Here is a 22,809-nt window from a genome sequence, read left to right as displayed (position 1 = left end):
TTAAATATAAATATTCGGATGAAAACATTTCAAAACTATATATTGAAACACCAGAGGTATTTTCTTGGGGTATTAAAACAAACTGGCATGTTAGTACGGCTAATAATAAAATGATTAGGTGTTTTCCTTTTCCAATTTCTATGCTCAATTCACAAACAACTACACCAACCGAGGAATGGAGAACTATTGAAATATTTGAAGCGATTCTTTCATCGGTTAAGTCACATTTATGAAGATAAACTAAATTTAAAGATTCTCTTAAGATAGTAAATATATTTTGGCATAAGTGTGATGAGAGGGCACCTACCAGGAGTCGTTCGATCACCATGCATCCAAAGTAAAGACCTGGAGAAGGTAGAAATGAAGGTTCTCCGATAGAGATTACAACGCCGTTTTATAAGATTAACGTTTCTGGAGATAATATTGATGATTGTTGTATCAATCCTTAAGATTTGATGGGGGTAAGCTGTAAAGTTATTTGTGCAATCGAGGTTTCTCAAATCCTAATTGGAGAGCAGGGGTTATTCATTCGATTGAAAGTTAATGATGTTGTTGTAATACAAATATTTGAAAAAACACATAAACAAATGGTTAACACCAACAACATCTAATTAATGAGAACAGGAAGATTACGATCTAAGCATTATGTAACAAAAATATTTTTACCACTTTTAGTTTAAAAAATTTTTTCAACCATATGGTTTAAAATTTACCGTTTTGAGAAAAAAATTTTTTTCATTTTTTCAATTAAAATTTCAATTTTTATATTTTATTGTCATAATTCTGAAATTATAATTTTTTTGGGAAATTTTAGAAATTTTGGAAATTTTGGAATTTATAGAAAAATCGGGAAAACGAGAAAATCGTGAAAATCTGAAATTTTAATAATTTAAATTTTTTTGAAAAAAAATTTTGAATTTTTTTGCAATTTTTTTTAGAAATTTTAGAACTTGTTTTTAAAAATTTTAGAAAATCGGAAATTTTAATTATTTAACTAATTCATTAATTTTTTATTTAATTAATTACTTATTTTATTTAATTAATTATTCTTGGGTGGGGGGGGGCTGCTCCAGGATCAGCATTTATTATCTACTATCGTACTAAAATTATTTTTTACCCGTTGTATTAAAATTATTTTACACCCATCGTATTAAAATTATTTTTAACCCATCGTATTAAAATTCTTTTTCACCCATTGTATTAAAATTATTTTACACCCATCGTATTCAAATCATTTTTCACCCATGGTATTGAAATTATTTTACACCCATCATATTAACATTATTTCACACCCATCGTATTCAAATTCTTTTCACCCATTGTTTTGTAATTATTTTCATCCATCGTATTTGAATGATTTTTCACCCATCATATTGAAATGATTTTTTACCTAGGGTATTGAAATTATTTTTCACATATGGTATTGAAATGTCACCCGTTTAAAAAAAAACAATTTTAACCATCGTATTAAAATTATTTTTCACCAATCGTATTAAAATTAATTTTCACCAATGGTGTTAAAATTATTTTTCACCCATCATATTAAAATTATTTTTCACCCATCGTATTAAAATTATTTTCCACCCATCGCACTAAAATTATTTTTCACCTCTCATATTAAAATTATTTTTCACCCATCATCTTGAAATGATTGTTCACACATCGCATTCAAAAAAAATTCAGTGAACATATTGAAATTCTTTTTCGCCCGTCATAATAAAAAAGATATCACCTATCATATTCAATGATTTTTCACCTATTATATTAAAATTATTTTTCACCCTTCATATTCCTATTATTTTTCACCCATTGTATTAAAATATTTTTCACCCATCGTATTGAAATGTTTTTTCACCCATCGTATTAAAATTATTTTTCACCCATCGTATTAAAGTTACTTTACACCCATTGTAAAATTATTTTAATCCATCGTATAAAAATTATTTTCACCCATCATATTAAATGATTTTCATCCATCGTATTAAAATTATTTTCCCCCATTGTTTAAAAAAAAAATTTCACCCATCGTATTAAAATTATTTTTCACCCAACATATTAAAATGATTGAGGTTGACATGTGAGACTTTACGGTAAAACATTGATGAACCGATGATGCACGCCTTAAAATAATTTAATTTATTTTATTCAAGAATGAAGGAAAATTCACAACCAGAAGATGCTTCAATCAATGATAATTGTTGAAAATTCTTTTAATTTCAGCTCGAAGATCTTTTCAAGAAACAGCTTGGGGATTCGGCACAAAACTGCTCAGTTACAAATTTCTGGTAAGTAAAACTAAACATTGGGAACACGGACATAATGTACACCTGCTGCACGTCAGTGGACATGAACAATGTATTTGTATTTCCAATAAACACGTATAATCGTTTGCCAGTGTCTACGGGAAATTCAAACACTGAAGGTAAACTATCTTAATGCTCAGTTTTTGTTCCATGTTCATTTTTATTTTGCTGTGCATGAGCACCAGATCCCTCCTCTTCTGCACGATGATATCAAGAGCTGATACTCTAAGTTCCCCGCCTTTGGGTGAAAAGAGGAATTGATCTGTAGAATACGAACGTAAACCGGGAACGGTTTTTGAAATATCGTGCATACAAGACAAGCTTCTAAGATGGTTGCCATTGCAATCACAGCCGTGATCTAATCAGGTTGCGATAATGTCATGAGGAACACTTGTCAAAATGTTTGACAGGTTTGAAAAATCACGTACACAAAAGTACTTTGACAAAGGATCGGTTGGTCGGACAGAGCTCATTTCAATGACGTCTCCGACTTTCTCAATTTCAAAAAATGATGGACAATTGATGAACAACAATTTGTGGTGGACAATTCCAAAAAATTAGTGCAGCATTGTCGAAGTATGAGAGTAAACAATAGTGATGGTGATGGAGAGAAGATAATAATATGTTATATCTAAATTGATTCATTTCATCAAAAAATATATTCCATTTGCGATTCTACAATCCTTGAGCATTGCTGGTCTTGTCTGCAGTGATCCTTTTATTGGATTATTTTTTGGTATCATTTATATTTGATTCTGAACTCATGTGTTCTTCTCAGGTCCGGTCCACTCGTGGTGGTTGCACGCTGCTCTTTTGACAACACCAGCCAGGTTAATGAATCAGTGGTGGAGGAAGCTTTCAAAAGGGGAACGAATGAACTGCAGAACCTGGATTACTACGAGCTTGACAAAACCTCGCTCACCGTTTCAAGTATGTAATTTGTGTAAATGCAAGATTTATTGATTTACTCAACATTCTTTTTGGTTTATTGTTCGTAAAACCAATGAGGTTCAGGTCAAAAGCTTCTTTCTTTTTTTCTTTTTTTTTGTATACAAGATCGAGGCTCGTGAAAGAGCGAACATTAATCACACAAAAAGTCAAACCGACACATAAAACAAAATTAACGGGAGCGGTAGACAAGATTGGGAGAGGGGGGGAAGGACACAAACACAACATTTGAGAGCAGGGACATCAAAAGAAATGTGGGAGGGAGAGGGCTTGGGGGAGGTGGGAGAGGTATAAAGCATAAGGACACTGCAAGGACTTCCAGGAAAGAAATTGGAATTTCAAAAAAGTGTATCTGGGGTGAACTAGCGGGGGTAGAAAAGATCAAGGTTTTGGATGGGGAAAGATAAGAGATGGTGGTGAACAGCTGTTTTAAAGACCTGGAGGGAAGAGTTGGATTGGAGGGAGTGGGGGAGTTTGTTCCAGAGGCGGGAGAAAAGGGGAATGAAAGAGTGAAGGTGAGCAGAGAGCCTAGATATTGGCAATTTAACCATAAGAGGGTTACTGGCAGATCTTGTGCGACCTGTAGGAATATTTGGGGGACAGAGCACAGAGAGAGCTGGGGGAGCAAGGCCGGAGAGGAGTCAGTAGAAGACAGAAAGACCACCAACCTGCCTGTGGTGAGTGAGTGAAAGGCCCTCGGAGTTAGCTTCATCGCAGGAGATTCCAATGATGCTGAAAGCTTTGGTTTCAACAGCGTGAAGCCGAGCTAGGTTTGAGGCAGGAGCACCGGCCCAGAGGGGGGAACAGTATTCCATTGAGCTGCGGATGAAAGCCTTGTATGTGGTGAGGAGCTCAGGTGTGCCAAGGAAGGACGTCGCACGACGGAGGATGCCCATTCGGCCACTGACGTTGGAGGCCAGCTTGGAAATGTGGTTTTCCCAAGAAAGATCATGGCAGATAGGGAGACCCAAAAGCTTGAGCGACAGAACTTCTTGGAGAGGATTGTTGAGAAAGTAGATGGGAGCGTTTTCCAGTCAGTCTTTTCGGAGAGACAAAGTAAGAGTGTGAGATTTGTCAGGATTGAAAGACATGTTCCACTTCTTTGACCAGTCTGTGATTTTGACCAGGTCTGCAGAGAGTGAGGAGGCTGCAGACTGCTGATCTGATGGATGAGGAATGGAGTGGCAGAGAGTGGAGTCATCAGAAAAGAGATAGACAGGATTTTCCAGAGAGTCGGAGAGATCATTGATGAAGACCAGAAATAGCACAGTGACCAGAACACTACCTTGGGGAACTCCAGCCAGAACAGGCAGGGGAGATAAGAGAAATCCATTCAGGGCCACACGTTGACTACGACCAGAGAAGAAGTCCGCAAGCCATGCATGGAGATTTCCATGGATACCAGAGGAGGAGAGTTTGGTGAGCAGAGCTGGGTGCCAGACCATATCGAAGGCACGTGATATGTCAAGGGAGACAGCTCTGATTTCCTGTTTGGCATTGAGGACCTCCATCCATTGTTGAGACAGCAGAAGCAACATGTCCAGAGTAGAATGACCTGGTCTGAATCCAAATTGATGATCAGAGATCACGCCATTGGAGAAGTGGAAGGATTTGATATCCGAAGCAATGATGGATTCCATGACTTTGCTGATAATTTGGAGCAGGCTGATTGGTCTGTAGGTGCAAGGATCTGTTTTTGCACCTTTTTGTGTAAAGCAGTAATGTTTGCTGATTTCCAAGATGCTGGCTGATGACCTTGAGCAAAAGAGAGGGTGGAAAGAACAGTGAGAGGGTGAGATAGAGCGGCAGAGAAGGATTTGAGGACCCGTGGCTGATGACGCCTGGTCCAGTTGCAGAATCAGTCGAGGTTTGACAAAAACTTCTCCACCTTGTCAGGAGAGAAAGACAGAGTCTACGAGCAGTTGGGTTCGACTGGGTAAGGTGGGAACAGAGAGAGATGGGTTTGGAACACAAGATTTTGAGGCAAACACAGAGTTGAGGCATTCGGCTTTGTCATGTGCGGTGTCAACTGTGTAGCCATTTGAGGTAAGGGAGGGGATGGAGGGGGAACAAACACCAGAAACGGATTTGACCAGATGCCACCAGTATTTGGAGGAAGGAGACAGGTTTGAGAGTTCATTCTTGAGTGTGGGAAGATCGTGATTCCTGGCATTCCTGAGGGAAGACACACACTTGTTCCGAGCTTGGTGGAAGGAACTGAGATTGCCTTCAGTTGGATTTGCCTTCCAAGAGGCAAAGGCAAGTTGTTTCAGGGCAAGTGCCTCACCACAAGATTCAGTGTACCATGGATGGGAGGAAGGGTAAGACAACTCAAGATGACATGGGATAAATCTGTGCATGAGAGAGAGCAGTTTGCTTTGGAAGAATTCCCAGGAAGAATTGATGTCGGAGGCAGTAGAGATGGGAGACCAGTCCAGAAGATTAATGGCTGCTTGCAGACCGTGCCAGTCAGCCTTAGTGAAATGCCAGACTCGTTGGCGCTGAGGAGGCTCTCTGAGAATGGCCAGAGAGATGTCCACTTTAACAAGCACATGATCAGAAGAACCGATTGGAGCAGAAGAAGAATAGCAGACATTTGCAGGGAAGTTTGTCATAACCAAGTCTGGAAGAGAAGATACTCCATTGACTGAGATCCGGGTCGGGAAATTGACAGATTGTTTCAGTCCCAATGAGTCGCAGAAGTCCTTTGCTGAGTTGCCATGGCTGGTGAGAGAGGCACCCACACCCAGCCAGCTGGCACGATGACAGTTGAAGTCGCCACATATGAGGAATAGAGAGTTGGGATGAGTTGATCGAAGTTGGTCCATGTTGTCAGACAGCGAAATGTAAATGGAGTCATCACTGTTTGGAGGACGATACAGAACACTGGATTACTGCGACCTTGACAAAACCTCGCTCACCGTTTCAAGTATGTAATTTGTGTAAATACAACATTTATTGATTTATTGGACATTCTTGTATTTTTATGATTCGTCAGACCAATTCGGATTCGGCCAAAAGTATTTGAATAATATTAACTTGGAACAAACTTGCATTTAGTTCCAGAACCACAACCTCCAACAATGGTACCGAGTACGACCCCTACAGCAGTCCAAACCATCCAGACCTTATTTATCAAGTTTACTGTGGTCAACCACACGTTCTCTCCTGACCTGGACAACAAAAGCTCTCCACTCTACAAGAAATACACCTCCAGCATCTCCAAAGAGGTAAGAACGGAACAATGACAATACTTTTTATCTCATAATTTATAACGATTCACAAATAACGTTCATTTGTCGTCAAATATCATTTTCAGCTGGAGGACCTTTTCAAGAAAGAGCTTGGAAACGAAACTCAAAACTGCACAGTGGCACGATACTGGTAAGCACGACTTGGTAATACCTATGAACAATCTCCTCTTTTGGTGATATCATTTTGTTACCAATATGAAGAATGTAATCTTTTAAATAAGTATTGTTTGAGTTTGTAAAAGACTTTTTAAGGGAACGTGAAAGCTTTTTAAAGGCATAGAGTTTGAAAATATAGTGATGTTTTACAAAAGGAAACTCTGGAAAACTCTCACACTGTCCAATGAATATATAAGGGCATTAATTTATCAAATGCCAAGTTCATTCAGTCGCTCAAAGATCAGGTAATTTCTTCAGACTTGTCTTCAATGTGAGCTGTTCACTCTCAGGTGGTGAAATAAAGCAGCTGGTATTGGTGTCACATGATGTTTTACTGCTAAGAGACGTCTCATGTGAAAAAACATGTCTCACTATTTTGTTCTACTTCCGCATGTCATTTTGCATAACCATTTTGCATATTTTGTTCAATAAATGCACATTTTGCATTTATTAGATTATTCATTTTTAGATGTATCTGTGATTGTATAAAAAGTTCCCGACCATTTTCTAAAGACAACATGCAAGGTCCCACGAGTCAGCTGAAAAAGGTGCGAATCATATAGCACCTTCGGAAAATGCTCCTGTGTGGCACTAACATTTCTGCACATCTTCATCAGGATCCTCATGTCAAATGTTTCTTTCGTTTCATCAATTGTTTTTAAATATGCTCTCATTCGGATTATTTTTTTTACTTGCTGACCCTATTAACATGTTGCTTTCCCCAAAACAAATTGCTAGAAACCAAAGAAAGGATGAATCCGTGACCGCAATAACACAGAATGTATTCATTTACCTTGCTGATGAACGATAATGAATTTGTTTCCATTGCAGGAAGTTGTTCATTTCATTTCTTGAAAAGCAGGAAGTCAGCATTTTCCACTCTTAACTTAGATATTTTAAATTTGGATCGTAATGATTTTGCTAAATTAAACCAACAGTCACAATTGAGGCTCGAAAATGTGATTATTATTTCATCAACTGACTAATGATCACGTGACTCACCTTTAGTTACCGCTTTAACTGATGTAGTGTATGCTGGGTGCAGCATCTTGTCATTGGGAATTGGCCATTTCAGCTGCAGTGCCACATAGTCACACAAAGTTGGCCATTCTCTGAGAAAGTGCACATTACAAGTCATACATACACCACGGTTTGAGTAGAATGATGTTTGGGTTTGCATTGAGACTCAGGTGCTCATTCCATCATGGTCATCATGATATCTCACTGTTTTTGCAGGTCTGGTCCCTTGGTCGTTGTGGCACGTTGTGACTTTCTCAATACGAGCTCGCTGAGTGAAACCAAAGTGAAAAAGGCATTTGATGTTGGCACAAATGACCACCACACGCTTGGGCCTTACCTACTGAAAAGTGACCCGACTGACACGCAAGTCACAGGTGGAGAGATAGTGCTGACATCACGATTTCTTTAAGCATCTTTAATGTTCCCATAACAGCTTTAAATGTTTTTTTATTGTTATCAACAAGTCTCACTCATTTAATGCCTTGCAGCTTATGAACCTCAGCCTCCAACCACTGTTCAACCACCACCACCACCACCAACAACAACAACAACAACAACAACAACAACAACACTTTCTCCTGACAAACTAGACAAGTATGAAATTAAATTCACTATTATCAACCGCAACTTTACGGATGACCTCAACAATCCCAACTCAGCATATTACAAGAAACTGGTTAAGAACATTGAAGCGAGGGTGAGTTTCAGGTTTTGCTTTCTTTCACCAAATCGTATCACATACTAATAATGTTTTAATGTAGAAATAACATATTTTCACTCACAGTTGTACATCCCTCTCATTTCAGCTGAATAATCTGTATAGAGGAACCTATCCCAAGTTGTTCAAATACTGCAAAGTGACTGGATTGAGGTAAGTCTTTGTAGTACCTGAAAATGTGGAGGTGTGTTTCATTCATTGTTCATGCCAATCACACAACTAACTAGAACGACACTCGTTAGAGCGCATACCTCTGCCAAGCTGAACAGTGTACATTTTCTATCCCTCTGATAGGCCAGATCCGGATTCGGATCTTCACTGAAATCTAATCAATTCGTCCTTGTCACACACCCAACCTGTCCACCAAGTTTCGTCCGAAATCCGTCCTCAACTTTTTGATATATTGTGCTTTAGATCGTTTTTGGCCCGATCTCTCAATGGTTAAGAATCACTTAAAATTAAAGTAGCCGGATCCAGATCTTCGCCAAAAACGAATCATTTTATCGTTGTCACACACTCAACCTGTTCGCAAACTTTGTCCGAATCTGTCCACAACTTTTTGAGATACCCCGCTTGCAGACAAACACACTTGAAAACATAACCTCCGTCCAGCTTCGGTGGCAGAGGTAATTATTGATCCGCCGCACAGAGGAAAAAGAGTCCTTTTTGACCCACATTAACCGAACCCTCTTCCACATTTTATTCCATCAAATGTCCTCATTCCTATACTTGTTTCTTCCACCTGCTGCCCCATTATCAGTACATTGCCTTTTGACCCTCTATCTCCACACTCTTCCACAAGCCGAGATTTTGTGCAAAAAAATATAATGCTTCTTCTAATTAAAGTAAGCTCTTGTGAAACAGTGAGCTTATCCTGAAACATTTCAAGTGATGCAAGGCCGAGAACAAATTACAGCTTATTTTGACTATCATCAATTATCCTCAGCAGCACCATGTGATTTTTCTCTGAACAAGTACAAAGAAAACTGTCTATGACAGATCCAGTGCAAGCCCTCTTATATCCACAGTCGAATGACATCATCTCACCTTTCATGGCCACATTCTCCACATGGCACAGACTGAGCCCAATATATATTTCCTGCCATCCACACTTTCCTGCACAAAATGAGTGCCGAGGTCATCACTTTCTAAACTACCAACAATATCAAATAACAGACTAGACCAGTGTTTCCCAACTGTTTTCGCTATGTGGCCCAACTGGCTTTTGACCTGACATGTCATGGCTCAGTGGGGATCATAGCAATTTTTTGAAACCAAAGAAATGTCAATAAAAACCACAACTTAATTCAATTTAGACTTTTTAGAGTATTTAATGGAACAATATTTCTCATTTGAACAATTTCTTTGTGAAATAAATTAATGCGAGTGAAGTAAAGCAAATTTATTTGTGACGAAGGGTCTTGCGAGAAATTTTTAGAACAGAACATCAAGAAAATCAATTGAAAAGGCAAATGAACACTTCAGACTTCAAGGCTTTTCCATAAAAAACAAATATTTATTCTAAATTAAGAAATGAAACTCTATTAACACATTGCAATAATAACCAGGAAAATAAAAAATATTTGAAATCTCATCTCCAGGGTGCTTTGCTTGTGGGCTGTAACACAAAACATTGCAATATCTTCCAATTGAAAAAAAAAACTCAAACCAGTTTAACCTAAAGCTACTTTAATGAGAGATGTTCTCCTGAATTTTCTGCACCAGTTTCCAAATCCGAGGTTCTGTTGTAGAAAGCACACATCTAAGAACTGCCTCACATTCAAGGCAGTTCCGAGCCTTTGGCTTCAGCTGCACCAACATTGAGAAGCCTGATTCACAAAGATAAGTTGTTGCAAAGGGCAGGAGTTTCCGAAAGCATTCCTTTGCAATGTTGGGGTAGCTTCCCATCATTTTTGGCCAAAACTCAGAGATAGAGGAAGCTTCAAAGACATCTCTGCATCCAGAATCATTTTGAAATTAAATCAGTTCATCTTGCAGGTCATCCTGGATGTCACTGACTTTAACAAGAAAAGGATTCCTCATGAGCGCCAGTCCTTCTCTCCCAATTTCTGGAAAGTACTGCAGAAATTCTTCTCTGAGACAGCTGAGGTGTGCCACAACATCCTTTGCAACGCCAGGATCCAACAGCTCATTAATAGTGACTTCTGAAAGAGATTCGAACATGGTAAAGTTCCCTTCCTCAGCCTTTCATTTCCAGTTTTCAAGCTTCTGTGTAAATGCACTGAGAGTGTCAATGAACCGAATGATAGTTGTTCCCTTTCCTTGCTGCTTTAGATTCAGTCTGCTCAGTTGATCAAAAATATCCACAAGGTATGCGAGGCGAAAGACCCACAGCTTTTCATGGGAGGAAGCTTCAAGTTTGTGCTTTACTTGCATCTCTTCTCGGAGTTCAAACACTCGTGCCACAACATTTCCTTTTGATAGCCAACGCACCTTGGTGTAGTAAAGCAGGTTCTTATGCTCTGAATCCATTTCTGTGCACAATTTCTTGAACAGTCGGGAATTCAAAGCACTGCTTTTCACGTAGTTCACAATTTTGATGACTTGTTCAAGAACATCCTGAAGATGAGATGGAAGGGTTTTTGAAGCAAGGGCTTGCCGATGAATCAGACAATGAACAGAAATGATGCCTGGAGATAGATTTCGAACAAGGGCTTGGAAGCCACTTTTTGCTCCGAGCATAGCTGGGGCGCCATCGGTGCACACTCCACAGAGATTGTTCCAGTTCAGTTCCTCATGGTCAAAGAACTCTGTTACTTTTTCCATCACATCCACAGCTCTGGTATTTCTTTCGAGAGAACGGCAGAATAAGAATTCTTCCTTGATCGAATCACCCTTCACATACCGAACGAAGGCAAGAAGCTGGAAACAGGATGAAGCATCTGTGGATTCATCCAACTGAATTGAGAACAATCCAAATGCAGCGTCTTTGATTTCAGCAACCACCTGTTCTTTTATGTCGCTAGACAAGTCAGCAATCCTCCTTTGAACCGTATTATTTGACAAAGAGGTTTTGTTGAACTTTTTTTCATCTTCTTCTCCAAGCAGAATCCGAGCCATCTTCAGAGAACGTGGCTTGATCAGAGTCTCTCCGACTGTGTGAGGTTTCTTCTATTGTGCGATGAAGAGGCTGACGGCATAAGAAGCCTCCGTAAGACGCTTGTTTTGCTGAAATAATGTTCCACTTTGATCCAAGCGCTGGCGCTTCACATTCTCTTCCATTCGCTTGAAGAAGTCCACATCCTGATGTTGATGATGTGGATGAAGCTTCTCCAAATGGAGCTTCAACTTCGATTGCCGCAAAGATTGATTTCCGAGAACTTTCTGGCACAGGACGCATTGTCCCTTTAATTCTCCACGATCATGTTAGGATGTGAATCCAAACTTTATGTATTAATAATAATAATAATAATGCATTTATTTTATATAGCGCTTTTCAGGAAGCCCAAAGACGCTTTGACAGAGTGCAAAACATAATGCATAGCAAAACATAAAAACAATTGCAAAAAAAGAAGAATCAATAGGGAAATATTCAAAGCACAAAGGAGGGAGAAGGAGAGGAGATAGTCAGGGGTTAGATGCTGTGGATTAAATGTTGAATGCAGTGTTGAACAGGTGGGTCTTGAGTGATGTTTTGAATGTGGTGAGTGAGGAGGAGTCTCTGATGGTGTGAGGTAGCGAGTTCCAGAGGGTGGGAGCAGCGATGGAGAAGGCCCTGTCCCCCCAGGATCTAAATTTGGTCCGGATGGGGGGGGTCAGGAGGTTGGTACCAGCAGAGCGGAGGTTGCGGGTGGGAGTGTGTCTGGAGAGGAGGTCAGCCAGGTAGGATGGGGCCAGGTTATGGAGGGCTTTGTAGGTCAAGAGGAGGATTTTGTACTGGATTCTCTGGGAGATGGGGAGCCAGTGAAGCTTGTAAAGGACGGGGGTGATGTGGTCACGGGTCCGGGAATGGGTGAGTAGACGGGCAGCGGAGTTCTGAATGTATTGGAGTTTATTGGTGATTGTTGAGGGTGAACCATAAAGGAGGCTATTGCAGTAGTCCAGACGGGAAGTGATGAAGGCGTGGATGAGGGTTTCTGCAGCCACGGAGGAGAGGGATGGACGGAGACGGGTGATGTTTTTCAGGTGAAAGAAGGCTGTCTTTGTGATCTGTTTAGTGTATTTGTCGAAGGAGAGGGTTTGGTCAAAGATGATGCCAAGATTCCGGATGTGAGGGGAGGTGGATACTGGGAAACCGTCGATGTTGAGGGCAAAGTTATGGGTGGACTTGGTGAGCGTTTTTGGGCCAATGATGATTATTTCAGATTTATCACAGTTAAGTTTGAGGAAGTTGATTTGAAGCCAGGATTTTATTTCAGTGATGCAGTTTGTCAGGATAGAGTGGGTGGCGGTGGAGATGGACTTGGTGGAGATGAAAAGCTGGATGTCATCGGCGAAGCAGTGGAATTGGAGACCATGACGGCGGATTAAGTGACCGAGGGGGGACAGGTAAAGGATGAAGAGGAGGGGGCCAAGAACTGAACCTTGGGGGACACCTTGGGGGAGGGGAGCAGTAGGGGATTTGCAGTTATTGATGGAGATGAACTGACGTCTGTCAGAGAGGTATGATTTAATCCAAGAGAGGGCAGTGCCGGTAATGTTAAAGGTGGTTTCAAGTCGGGTGAGGAGGATGGTGTGATCGATGGTGTCAAAGGCGGCGCTGAGGTCGAGGAGGATGAGAATGTTGAGGTTGCCAGCGTCAGAGGAGAGGAGAAGGTCGTTGGTGATTTTGAGGAGAGCAGTTTCAGTACTGTGGTTGGAGCGGAATCCGGATTGGAATGTTTCATACAGGTTATTGGCAGAGAGGTGATGTTTGAGTTGAGTGGCTACAGCGCGTTCCAAAACCTTTGACAGAAAGGGTAGGTTGGAGATGGGTCTGAAGTTATTTAGGGTGTCAGGGTTTAGTCCAGGTTTTTTCAGAATGGGGGTAACAGCAGCAATTTTGAGGGATGGTGGGACGATGCCTGTAGACAGGGAGGAGTTTATTGTTGCAATGATAAGTGGAGAGAGAGCAGGAAGGGAGGCCTTGACAAAGCTGGAGGGGATGGGGTCAAGAGTGCAGGTTGCAGTTTTCATTCCGATGAGGAGTTCAGAGAGGTCAGTAGGGGAGACTGGGGAGAATTGAGACAGGGGATGGCAGGATAAGGGGGGGCAGGTGGTTTGAGGGGGAGCGGGTGCGGCGGTGGTCAAGCTGTTGTAGATGTTTTCAATTTTGCGTTGGAAGAATGAAAGGAAGGAGATGCAGTTGTCTATTGTGAATGACTGGGTGGTGGTGTTCAGGGGGCTGAGGAGTTTGTTTATTGTAGAGAAGAGTGCTTTTGGGTTTCCGGAGCCAGAGTGGATAATTTGAGAGTAGTAGGCGGAGCGGGCACGGGAGAGGGCATCTTTATAGTGTTGTATGTGGTCCTTGTAGGCCTGGGAGTGAACTGTGAGACCTGTTTTATTGCGGAGTCTTTCAAGTTGGCGAGCACGAGTTTTCATCAGGCGGAGTTCAGGGGTAAACCAGGGAGCAGAATGGGTGAAAGAAACTGTTTTGGTTTTTATAGGCGCAAGTTGGTCAAGGCAGGAGGAGAGAGTGTGGTTGTAGTAGTCAGTGAGGTCAGAAGGGGTGTGGAGGTCAACGAAGGGAGAAGTGGACATTTTTTCAGAGAGGGTCGATGAGAATGAGGTAGGTGAAAGAGCGTTTAGCTTACGGAAGTTGATAGTGCGATAATGCCTTGGTGCTGGGGTGGGGATGTTGATGGTCAGAGTGATGGCTAGGTGGTCAGAGAGAGTGAGGTCGGAGCCAGAGAGATGGTGCAAAATTAGTCCAGTAGAGCAGACAAGGTCCAAAATGTGACCACGGTTATGGGTAGGAACGTTGACATGTTGAGTGAGGTTAAAGCAGGTGAGTAAATCAGTGAAGTCAGTGGTTAGCGTGGAGTCAGTGGAGTCCATGTGGATATTGAAATCACCAAGGAGGAGGATTGAGGGGGAGATGGAACATAGCTGGGTCAGAAAGTAGGAGAAGTCAGACAGGAATGATGGGTGTGGTTTGGGAGGGCGGTAGACAACAGCCATGACTGACTGTGTGTGACCAGAGAGTTTAAAAGCCAGGTGTTCAAATGATGGAGCAGATGAGATGGAGATGAGGTTGGTATTGCTCATCATATTCTCGTTTTGTCATTTCAGAAGGGTTTCTGGAAAAGAAAAAAAAGGAAAAATATATATATAAAAACAAGACTAAAAATATATACAGGGAATAGTGGGTGGCTACCACTGGCCACCACCAACACACACAGAATTGAACTCTTGTTTTAGGCCTTGTGCGTGAAAAGATTATATTATTTGGGCAAATATTGGGCAATCTCTGTGGCCCACCTGGAAAACGTGCTGTGGCCCACTGATTGGGAACCCATGGACTCGACACAGCGTTGGTGTATCAGAAGGAACTCAAATAGACAACGATGGAATCATCAGGAGGAACCTGGATAGGTGTCGGGTTTCGGCTCTGACCCCTCGACCCACAAACCCATCCAGGCGCACCGAGTAGAACATTACACGTTTTGCAAGATTCAACCATCCCTAGACAAGGACAAAGAAAGAAACAAGAATGACCGCACTGTGGTCACAACCTGCAACAAAATCCAGTAACAGGCCAATTGAGAAACACACATTTAATGCACTCTGAAAAGAATAACTTCACACGTCTTGTCCATATCACCCTCCAACACAGCTACACCAGAACGAGCCGATTCATCACACGGTCACGGATTGTTTAACCCAACATGGGGCCGTTTAAATATTACCTTATGCTATTTTTTTTAGGGAGGAACGCACTGTGCATGTTGAAGGGCTTGATTAAACCTTACGAGTAATTTATGTTCGACATTGATGAGATTTTTCAGGGTCTCTCATTGTAAGTAACAATCGACCCAAACAAAGCCAATGGAAATCTGACGCAACAAACCCGAGCAGTGGATAATCAGCAGAGGCCTACAGGCCTGAATGTCTTAGACCCACCAGAAAACCAAGATGGTGGCCATATTATTTTTTCTGGGTGCCATGGTGCGTAGAGTCAAACGACAATTGTGGGTGGGATCCGGCAGCTGTCCGACCATTGGGTGCACATTTCAAAAATAGACTCCCAACAAGAACCACAACAACAACAACAACCATGCAGAGCTCTTGAAAACCTGTGCATGGAGAGATGGAGGATATGTGCAGCAGCTCCCTGGAAGCTTCGGGTCTGTTGCTTACATCACAACTGGAACGTCTTACCGACGACTGATGTACCTCATTGGTGTGCTCACTTCCACTGCAGATGAAAGATGATGATGGATTGATTATGCACCCACAAAAGAGAATTGTGAAACAGCGTGTGCTTGTTGTAAATAGTTATAATGCAAAATAAACCAGTCTCTGATTAGTGACCACAGTATTCAAAGGATCCTATGACCTTAGGAGGACATTTTGGTGATAGTGTTGATCAACGGTCTGACCTATGGTTCCCCTCAGTGTGACAGTTGAAAAGGACAAAAGCGTAAAATTACACAATTTGTACTTTTCAAATAAAACACTATAGTTTGTGTTTGTTTCTTCCTACATCTGATACAAAACTTTAATTGGATACCAAATCCCAAACTGCGAGAAACAACTAATCTTTACATACTTGGTGTAACCATAGATTACCACATCTGGAGATTCTCAGAATTATACATGTTCCATATGTAGACTCGGTATTTACTCTAGAACTGGCAGGACGGCCTAGACTAGAGGTACACACACAAGCCACTAGCCGAGGTTCAAATTTCGGCCCAACGATAAACTGTCAATCTGATGTTTCATGGGGGCGGTTGGTTTATCAAGACGTGAAACTTGGCATCCCGTCTGTCGGCATTAGTTGATGGACGTTAAAGATCCCACAATGTCCTTTGGGAAGAGGAAGCGAGCTATCACCAGCACCTTGAACAAATGACAAATTCTTACCCTAACTAAAGCTGGGAAGGCAATGGCAAACCACCCAGTATAACCCTTGCTAAGAATGATCAGTCATAGAGCATTGGTGCTGCCAATGCAGTTTATGGTACATCACAAATTACTTTTGATACCACATGTTCACCTTATTATCATGTGAAAAAACATGTGGTGATGTTATATTTTTCTGCAATATTGTTGTCTGCATAATACATTTGATGTATTATGATGCATTTGCATTTGATGAGCCTAGTTCACCATTGGGCATTCTGAATCGCTCACGACATTTCAATGCATGTGTGTTTGAGACGCAAGTTGTCGGAAGGTTATTTTCACAGACAGGGATTCAACATTAATGGAAGAAATAAATGGCATAAAAGGGTTAGTTTCCTACTGTGTATCTTTAGAAACCTGGGGAAATTTTGTTAGTTGATGTTCATTTTTTTTTTTTTAATTGAGAATCAACCCTCCATGCCCCCCGTCCCCTTTCATGCAAAAGTAACAATGAGGCCTAAATGGGATGATGTGCTTTCCTTTCAGAATTGGTTCGGTAAAAACGGACTGCTATTGTTACTTTGAAAAAGACAGTGCGGTAGAAGCAGATTTGGTCACAACATTTTCCAACAAAACGAATTCCACATCTTGGCTGAATGAGTTTCAGCTGGAGCCAACTTCACTCTCTGTGAAAGGTAATTAATTATTTATTGTTTCTTCTGTTGCAATTGGTCTGTGTGTGAGTGAGTGTGTCAGTGTGTGAGTCCGCACGCAGGTGTACCTTAATAGACTTGTATATCAGATCTACTGTAATCTTTATATCATGGGCGAGGCGATCTGCATTGTTAAATGCTCAGTTTTTTTAGTCTTAGTTTATTGATCTACTTTACTATATCATATTTTACAGTTTCCACTTTGGAGAGTCTCAGTTTACGAGTTTATGATGACGCATCTCAAAATAACTTTTTCTTATAAATTGACTAATTTTTGTTCACTGAGCCGAATCATAAATAGTTACATTGTGAAAACGATTTGTTTCCTAACTCATAAGGGTCTATAAGGTAAAGGTACAAAATATTTGCAACATCAGTGGCTCAGTAATATAACGTCCAAAGAGGTGAAATTGCGCAAATTGCATCACATCAATTATAATCATTTATTTAGTTTTATTTAGTTTAGTTTTTCCCAAAGCATTACATTGACTTTAAAAAGTGTTACAATGCATCTGGGCAGTCTAGTCTGGTTACCATTCTCAACTTGACTCTAAACCGTCAGATTGGTGCTTCGCAGGTGGGGTGTTGCATCACGCAAAGGTAAACCAGATATCCACCTGTTGTATTAGTGGGTTGAGGCTAAAGATCCCACGGTGTCTTCTGGACAGAGGAAACGAATTATTGCCGACACCTTGAAAAAATTACAAACGAAAAAATCTTGCTAAAGCTGGTAAGGCAAATACAATCCACCCAGTGTTATCCTTGCCATGGAGCACGAAAGACGCCACTAAAATTACCTTCAGTCAGAGCACCATCACAGTAGTCAAAGTAGTAGCAGTAGTAGTAGTAGCAGTAGTAGTAGTAGTAGCATTAGTAGTAGTAGCAGTAGTAGTAGTAGCAGTGGTAGTAGTAGCAGTAGTAGTAGTAGCAGTAGTAGCAGTAGCAGTAGCAGTAGTAGTAGTAGTAGTAGCAGTAGTAGTAGTGGTGGTTGTTGCAGATTGGGCTACTGGTTGCATCATTTATGGAAGCACAGCTGTGCCGCTGATGCAGTGCCCCTGTTTCCAGCAAACTGGTACTCATTTTGCCACCTCAGAATGATGTCAGGATGAGTCAACCCACCTGGTGTTATTTAGCGGCACGATCAGGCTGAAACTGTAGATCCTAAGATCTTAAGCTGGCCACCTTAACAGTTAAGCCAACAACTAATGGTGCATACCTTTACATGAATTACAAGAACCTCAATAGACAGTTAAACCAATCTAACTCACAGTGAATAGAAAGTTGAACCTGGGTCCCCAATATCAGAACAACAGGTTCAAATGGGAATGCTAAACAGGTGAACTCCATTTGAAATATAATTCTGCACAATGCAAGCGGGCTTTTCCTGTCTTTCGGTCCTTGTATGTTATTCTGAATACATATTATTCGCAGCACAAAAAATGCATTCCATAACCACACCCTGAATGTGTTATTGCAATCTCACTGAACTGTTTAGCATTCCCATCTGACTCCATGACTCACGATCCAAGTTAAAGTCTCATACGGTATTATACAGGGTGTCCATGAAGTCCTTGTGCACCTTTGAACTTTTATAACTTTCACTGTACACTTGATAGAAACAAACTGTAAATGGTGCATGAAAGTATCATTTATGACGACTTTACTCGATAAAGTTCAAATACTCATATTTTTAAACTTCAACATAACCGCAATACAGTATTTTGTAACACTTCCTTCAATCAGGTTTTCAAACTTGTTGAAAACATTCTCCAGTTGCTGTTGAGTAATTTCATGAATTGCATTTGTGATCATAGTCTACCAATCCACTTGTCTGGTAAGACATCATTGCAGAACCATCGCACATTCGAAGCATAATCGCAGCGAGTCTCGTCTTGCTGGTACTTGTACAAGGTGATATGTGAAAGATTTTATCTTAGTTTGGGAACCAGATGTGGTAAATGGGGTGGTTGACTTTACCACTGATCATGTGGAAGTTGCCTCATCAGAAAATGTCAACTCGTCAATAAACCCAGGGGAATAATAGACTTAACAACAGCAAAACGACATTAATAACACTAGTGAGGTACCTTTGCTACGCACGGGTGGGAGGCCAGAAGCAAACAGACAATGCAGAAACGGCGAATGCTAAAGCATGAAACCAATAAATTCCACATTCCTGTAGCACCTTCACTCACACGTCAGACATGGACAGCAAGTTCGTGAATGACTTCCATGAAAAACGTATCCAGACGGAAACAAACGGGAACGCTTGTTCCATACCCAGTCAATGGCGAATCTGCATATGGAGATCCGCGAATTTACGTTTTGAAAGTAGAAACCGTCACGGCATTTCGTCATTCACTTGAACTCAATATCTCTTTTTTCATTCCAAACAGCATAACTCCAATCACAAATGAAATAACATTAATATAAAAAATAAACTTTTAACAACATTCATGACATAAACAAATATTTAAATCCTGATGTGAAGTTCCATACGGTTGGGTGAATACAATTACGAATTCAAAATCGTAATTGTATTCACTCAATTCCAATCATCAATTGATACTTTAACAAAACGATTAACATGATTAACGTTTAACGATTTAACATTACGATTGAATGACGGTTTCATTTGGATATTATCAAACCTGCGCATTGCCGTCGTCTGTCCACTTCCGCATTCGCGGCAGGTTCATAATTGTCATCAAAATCTAAACAGTATTTGTAGAATTTCAAAAACAGCCACATCACTGTTCATATCGGCAAATATTATTCCATCGTGTTTGGAAAAACTGGAAATTTGGAAAACTTGGGGAAAAATTGGAAAAACAATATAGCCTATTTTACTCCCAGGGGTCCCAGGAATACCCACCCAAAATATCATTGCGATCGGTTGAGCCATTTTGCGGTACCTTTGAATGGACAGACGGACATTTGGTGAATTATAGTAAAATGAACAAAACTGAATGAATTATGCTTTCTTATGCCATTTATAATGTGTTTATATCATGTGTACATCAAACGTTAAAGGTTCAAAGTTGCACAAGGACTTTATGAACTAATTGTATGTATCTGTCCATTGTCTATAGTGTCCTTGTAATTCACATCAAAAGCACACTGATATGTACGAACATCTTTGTTGTGCTTGTGATTTATGTCCACAATCCTCCATTAGCCTGAGATCAATGTAAAACAAAAACAATTGCTGCTATTAATATTACATACAAATAGCACCTGCAGTGCTGGTACTCAGGATGTAGGTTTCAGGTGTTTTTGGTCCAACCTAACTTTCCAATAAATGCAAACAGAGACGTTTTTTGATGTTTTTACAGAAATCGTAAAAAGGGAAAAGCCTTTACCCTTCTGGGTGATTTTCGTAATCGGCCTCTGCTGCTTAATTTTTGCAGCTCTGCTTGCTCTCCTTGCTGTAGTGGTGAGTTTCAACCCATCCGCCATGTTCTTAAACCACATCCGGCTCGTGACGTGCAACAAATGATACAACAGACTAATCGTGTCCTTTTCTTTCTCTTCACAGTGCGCTATGAAATATTTCCGCCACCGCACGGCCAACTTCAAGACTCAGCGATCTGACTACGGGACATACTTTCCTCATTTGGATTTGAGAAAAGTTTACTGAAGCTGAACATATATCAGAATGTACATTAGCTGCAAAATTATATATATATATAATTATACAACAATGTGTCCTGATAGCAGCAAACATTCCTCATTGGTTTCATAACACAAAATAGAGCTGGGGGGTTTTTGGGGGGGTTTCAACCTGGTTTTTTTCCTCAATTTATAACCCGGTCAAAGTGTAACTTTTACACTGTGTAAGCTGCTTTGATATATTAATAAGATATTAAATGAGGTACTCCAATTTATCTTTATTGAAAATGCTTGTAAGACTATTTTAAACATAACAAAGAACAAATACATCGATATCAAGGACTGACCTTGACTGACGATGAGCTCCAGACATCTCTTGCAAACACTCCAAGTGGCGGATTGGCTGGCCTTCACCCCACCCTGCCATTTCACCAACAGCACGAGTGTGGCAAGGCTGTGACCCAACACTCTCAGAGCATGATTCATTAACAAAATAGTCTCCAATAATCAATCACATTTATAATTATACAATTAAAATACATTTCTCCTTTAAAGTAAATTTCAAGTGCATATGGTGAAGTGGAAAATGTTAAGTTCACGTGGTGAAGGGAACAAACTTGGTACAGAATGTGTTGGAGGTTAAAATGATGCGACATTGTGCTTTTCATAAATGTGTTTACAAACTGTTGTGTAACTGTGCCAGGGATGTGATTACAAATAAATACATGGTAGAAGAACATCCAATATAAAATGTTGGAGTTTTATTTTTAAAAGAAAGAAATAACAGTTTTGGGATTTAATATAATTTATGAAGCTGTATATTTTAATACTGTGGCATACATGATTTCAATAAAAATTGGGTTTTTCAAATGAATGCTGCCTCGTGGAAATGTTATCATACAAGCAATGATGCACACAGAAGAAAAAGAAGATCTATCTCCGGGCCCAGATAATATTGTTATGGATCTGGGGGACGGCACTCCCGTTAGCAAGGGGGGTTTAATCCCCTTGTCTTGTTAAGCTGGCCGTCCGACCGGTCCTGGGGGTATGACGTCATGCCCGGTCAGCGCTGAATAGGGTAGTAGGCCGATTCGTCCTATGACCTAAGTACCAGCGCCTTCCGGTACGCAAGGAAATACTCCCGCAGCGTAATTGATGGATTGCGCCGAGCAAAGCGAGCTGCGATACGGGCCGTTAACAAAAGACTAAACCCGATTGTAAGCGGTTCTGCCAAAATCGTGCCACAGATATTCAATAGGGAAAAAACGAAGACGATCGGACAAGAATGACAACCAAAGAATAAGGAGGAACAGGTATTTATTAACTATTTACAAAACCAAAGAAACCAAAGGAGAAACGAAAGCAATGTACAGAAGAAGAAGAAGAAGAAGACACAGCGCAAATCCTTATACACTCTTACTTATACCCACAGGACAATACAGACAGACTCACAAGAATAGGGAATTGCAGGCAGGAATGGCTGGAGGAGATGGTTCAGGTAGGACAACAGGGCTGGAAGGTTTGGCAGGGCACAGCAAGCAGGTCCGCTCCGGGCTGGAAGCGAGGACCCGGCAGCTCCACGTATTCGGCTTTACACCAGCAGGGCTTCCTGCACAGCTCCGTGTCTCAACAGCCGGCGACAATAGGGCCCTAGAGGGTCTCGGTCTATTGCCGCAATACGAGCACCCCGTCTCATCTCTCTCTCTCTTCTCTGGTTCGGCTGGATCACTCAACTGCTTCTCGTGCCTCCTCACCGACTCTCATGAACCTCCCCCCGCGTCTCTCTGGTGGGGGCCTTGCGCCAAGGGTTTTATATCCATGCCTTGGAACCCTCTCGAACCTACCAGACGTTTCTTGCCATGCCCTTGTAACCCTCCAGATGTTTCTTGCCACGCCCTATCAAGCCATGCCCACCGAGCCTTGGTTGGTCGTTAAGGGCTCTCTGGCTCCACCTTTGATGACGAGTCAACGTGTCCCGCCCGTGATCTGGCGGCTCCGCCCCCTTCTTCTCCGAGATGAAACACATGGGCAATGGAGTTTTGGCGGTGTAATGCCAACGAAACAGCCCAACTGTT

The 22,809-nt window shown here is 41.1% G+C and overlaps 1 protein-coding gene across 1 annotated transcript in view; it reads left to right on the top strand.

Annotated features, from left to right (window-relative positions):
• Window positions 1–21,608, top strand: part of LOC137433527 (mucin-16-like) — a 55,471-nt gene extending 33,863 nt beyond the window's left edge. The window contains exons 17-26 of the mRNA XM_078785600.1: window positions 2,221–2,285; window positions 3,082–3,233; window positions 6,312–6,481; window positions 6,571–6,635; window positions 7,898–8,055; window positions 8,170–8,378; window positions 8,488–8,552; window positions 16,956–17,104; window positions 20,458–20,558; window positions 20,661–21,608. Coding sequence (XP_078641726.1) covers window positions 2,221–2,285; window positions 3,082–3,233; window positions 6,312–6,481; window positions 6,571–6,635; window positions 7,898–8,055; window positions 8,170–8,378; window positions 8,488–8,552; window positions 16,956–17,104; window positions 20,458–20,558; window positions 20,661–20,762 — 1,236 coding nt within the window. The 3' untranslated portion in view covers window positions 20,763–21,608. The remainder of the gene's footprint in view (window positions 1–2,220; window positions 2,286–3,081; window positions 3,234–6,311; window positions 6,482–6,570; window positions 6,636–7,897; window positions 8,056–8,169; window positions 8,379–8,487; window positions 8,553–16,955; window positions 17,105–20,457; window positions 20,559–20,660) is intronic.
• The last annotated feature ends 1,201 nt before the right edge of the window (window positions 21,609–22,809 follow it).

This window comes from Myxine glutinosa, chromosome 10, assembly GCF_964187855.1.
Source record: "Myxine glutinosa chromosome 10, kmMyxGlut1.1, whole genome shotgun sequence".
Taxonomy (NCBI): domain Eukaryota; kingdom Metazoa; phylum Chordata; class Myxini; order Myxiniformes; family Myxinidae; genus Myxine; species Myxine glutinosa.
Note: the sequence above shows the minus strand (reverse complement) of the source record. Positions and strands in the feature narration are given on the sequence as shown.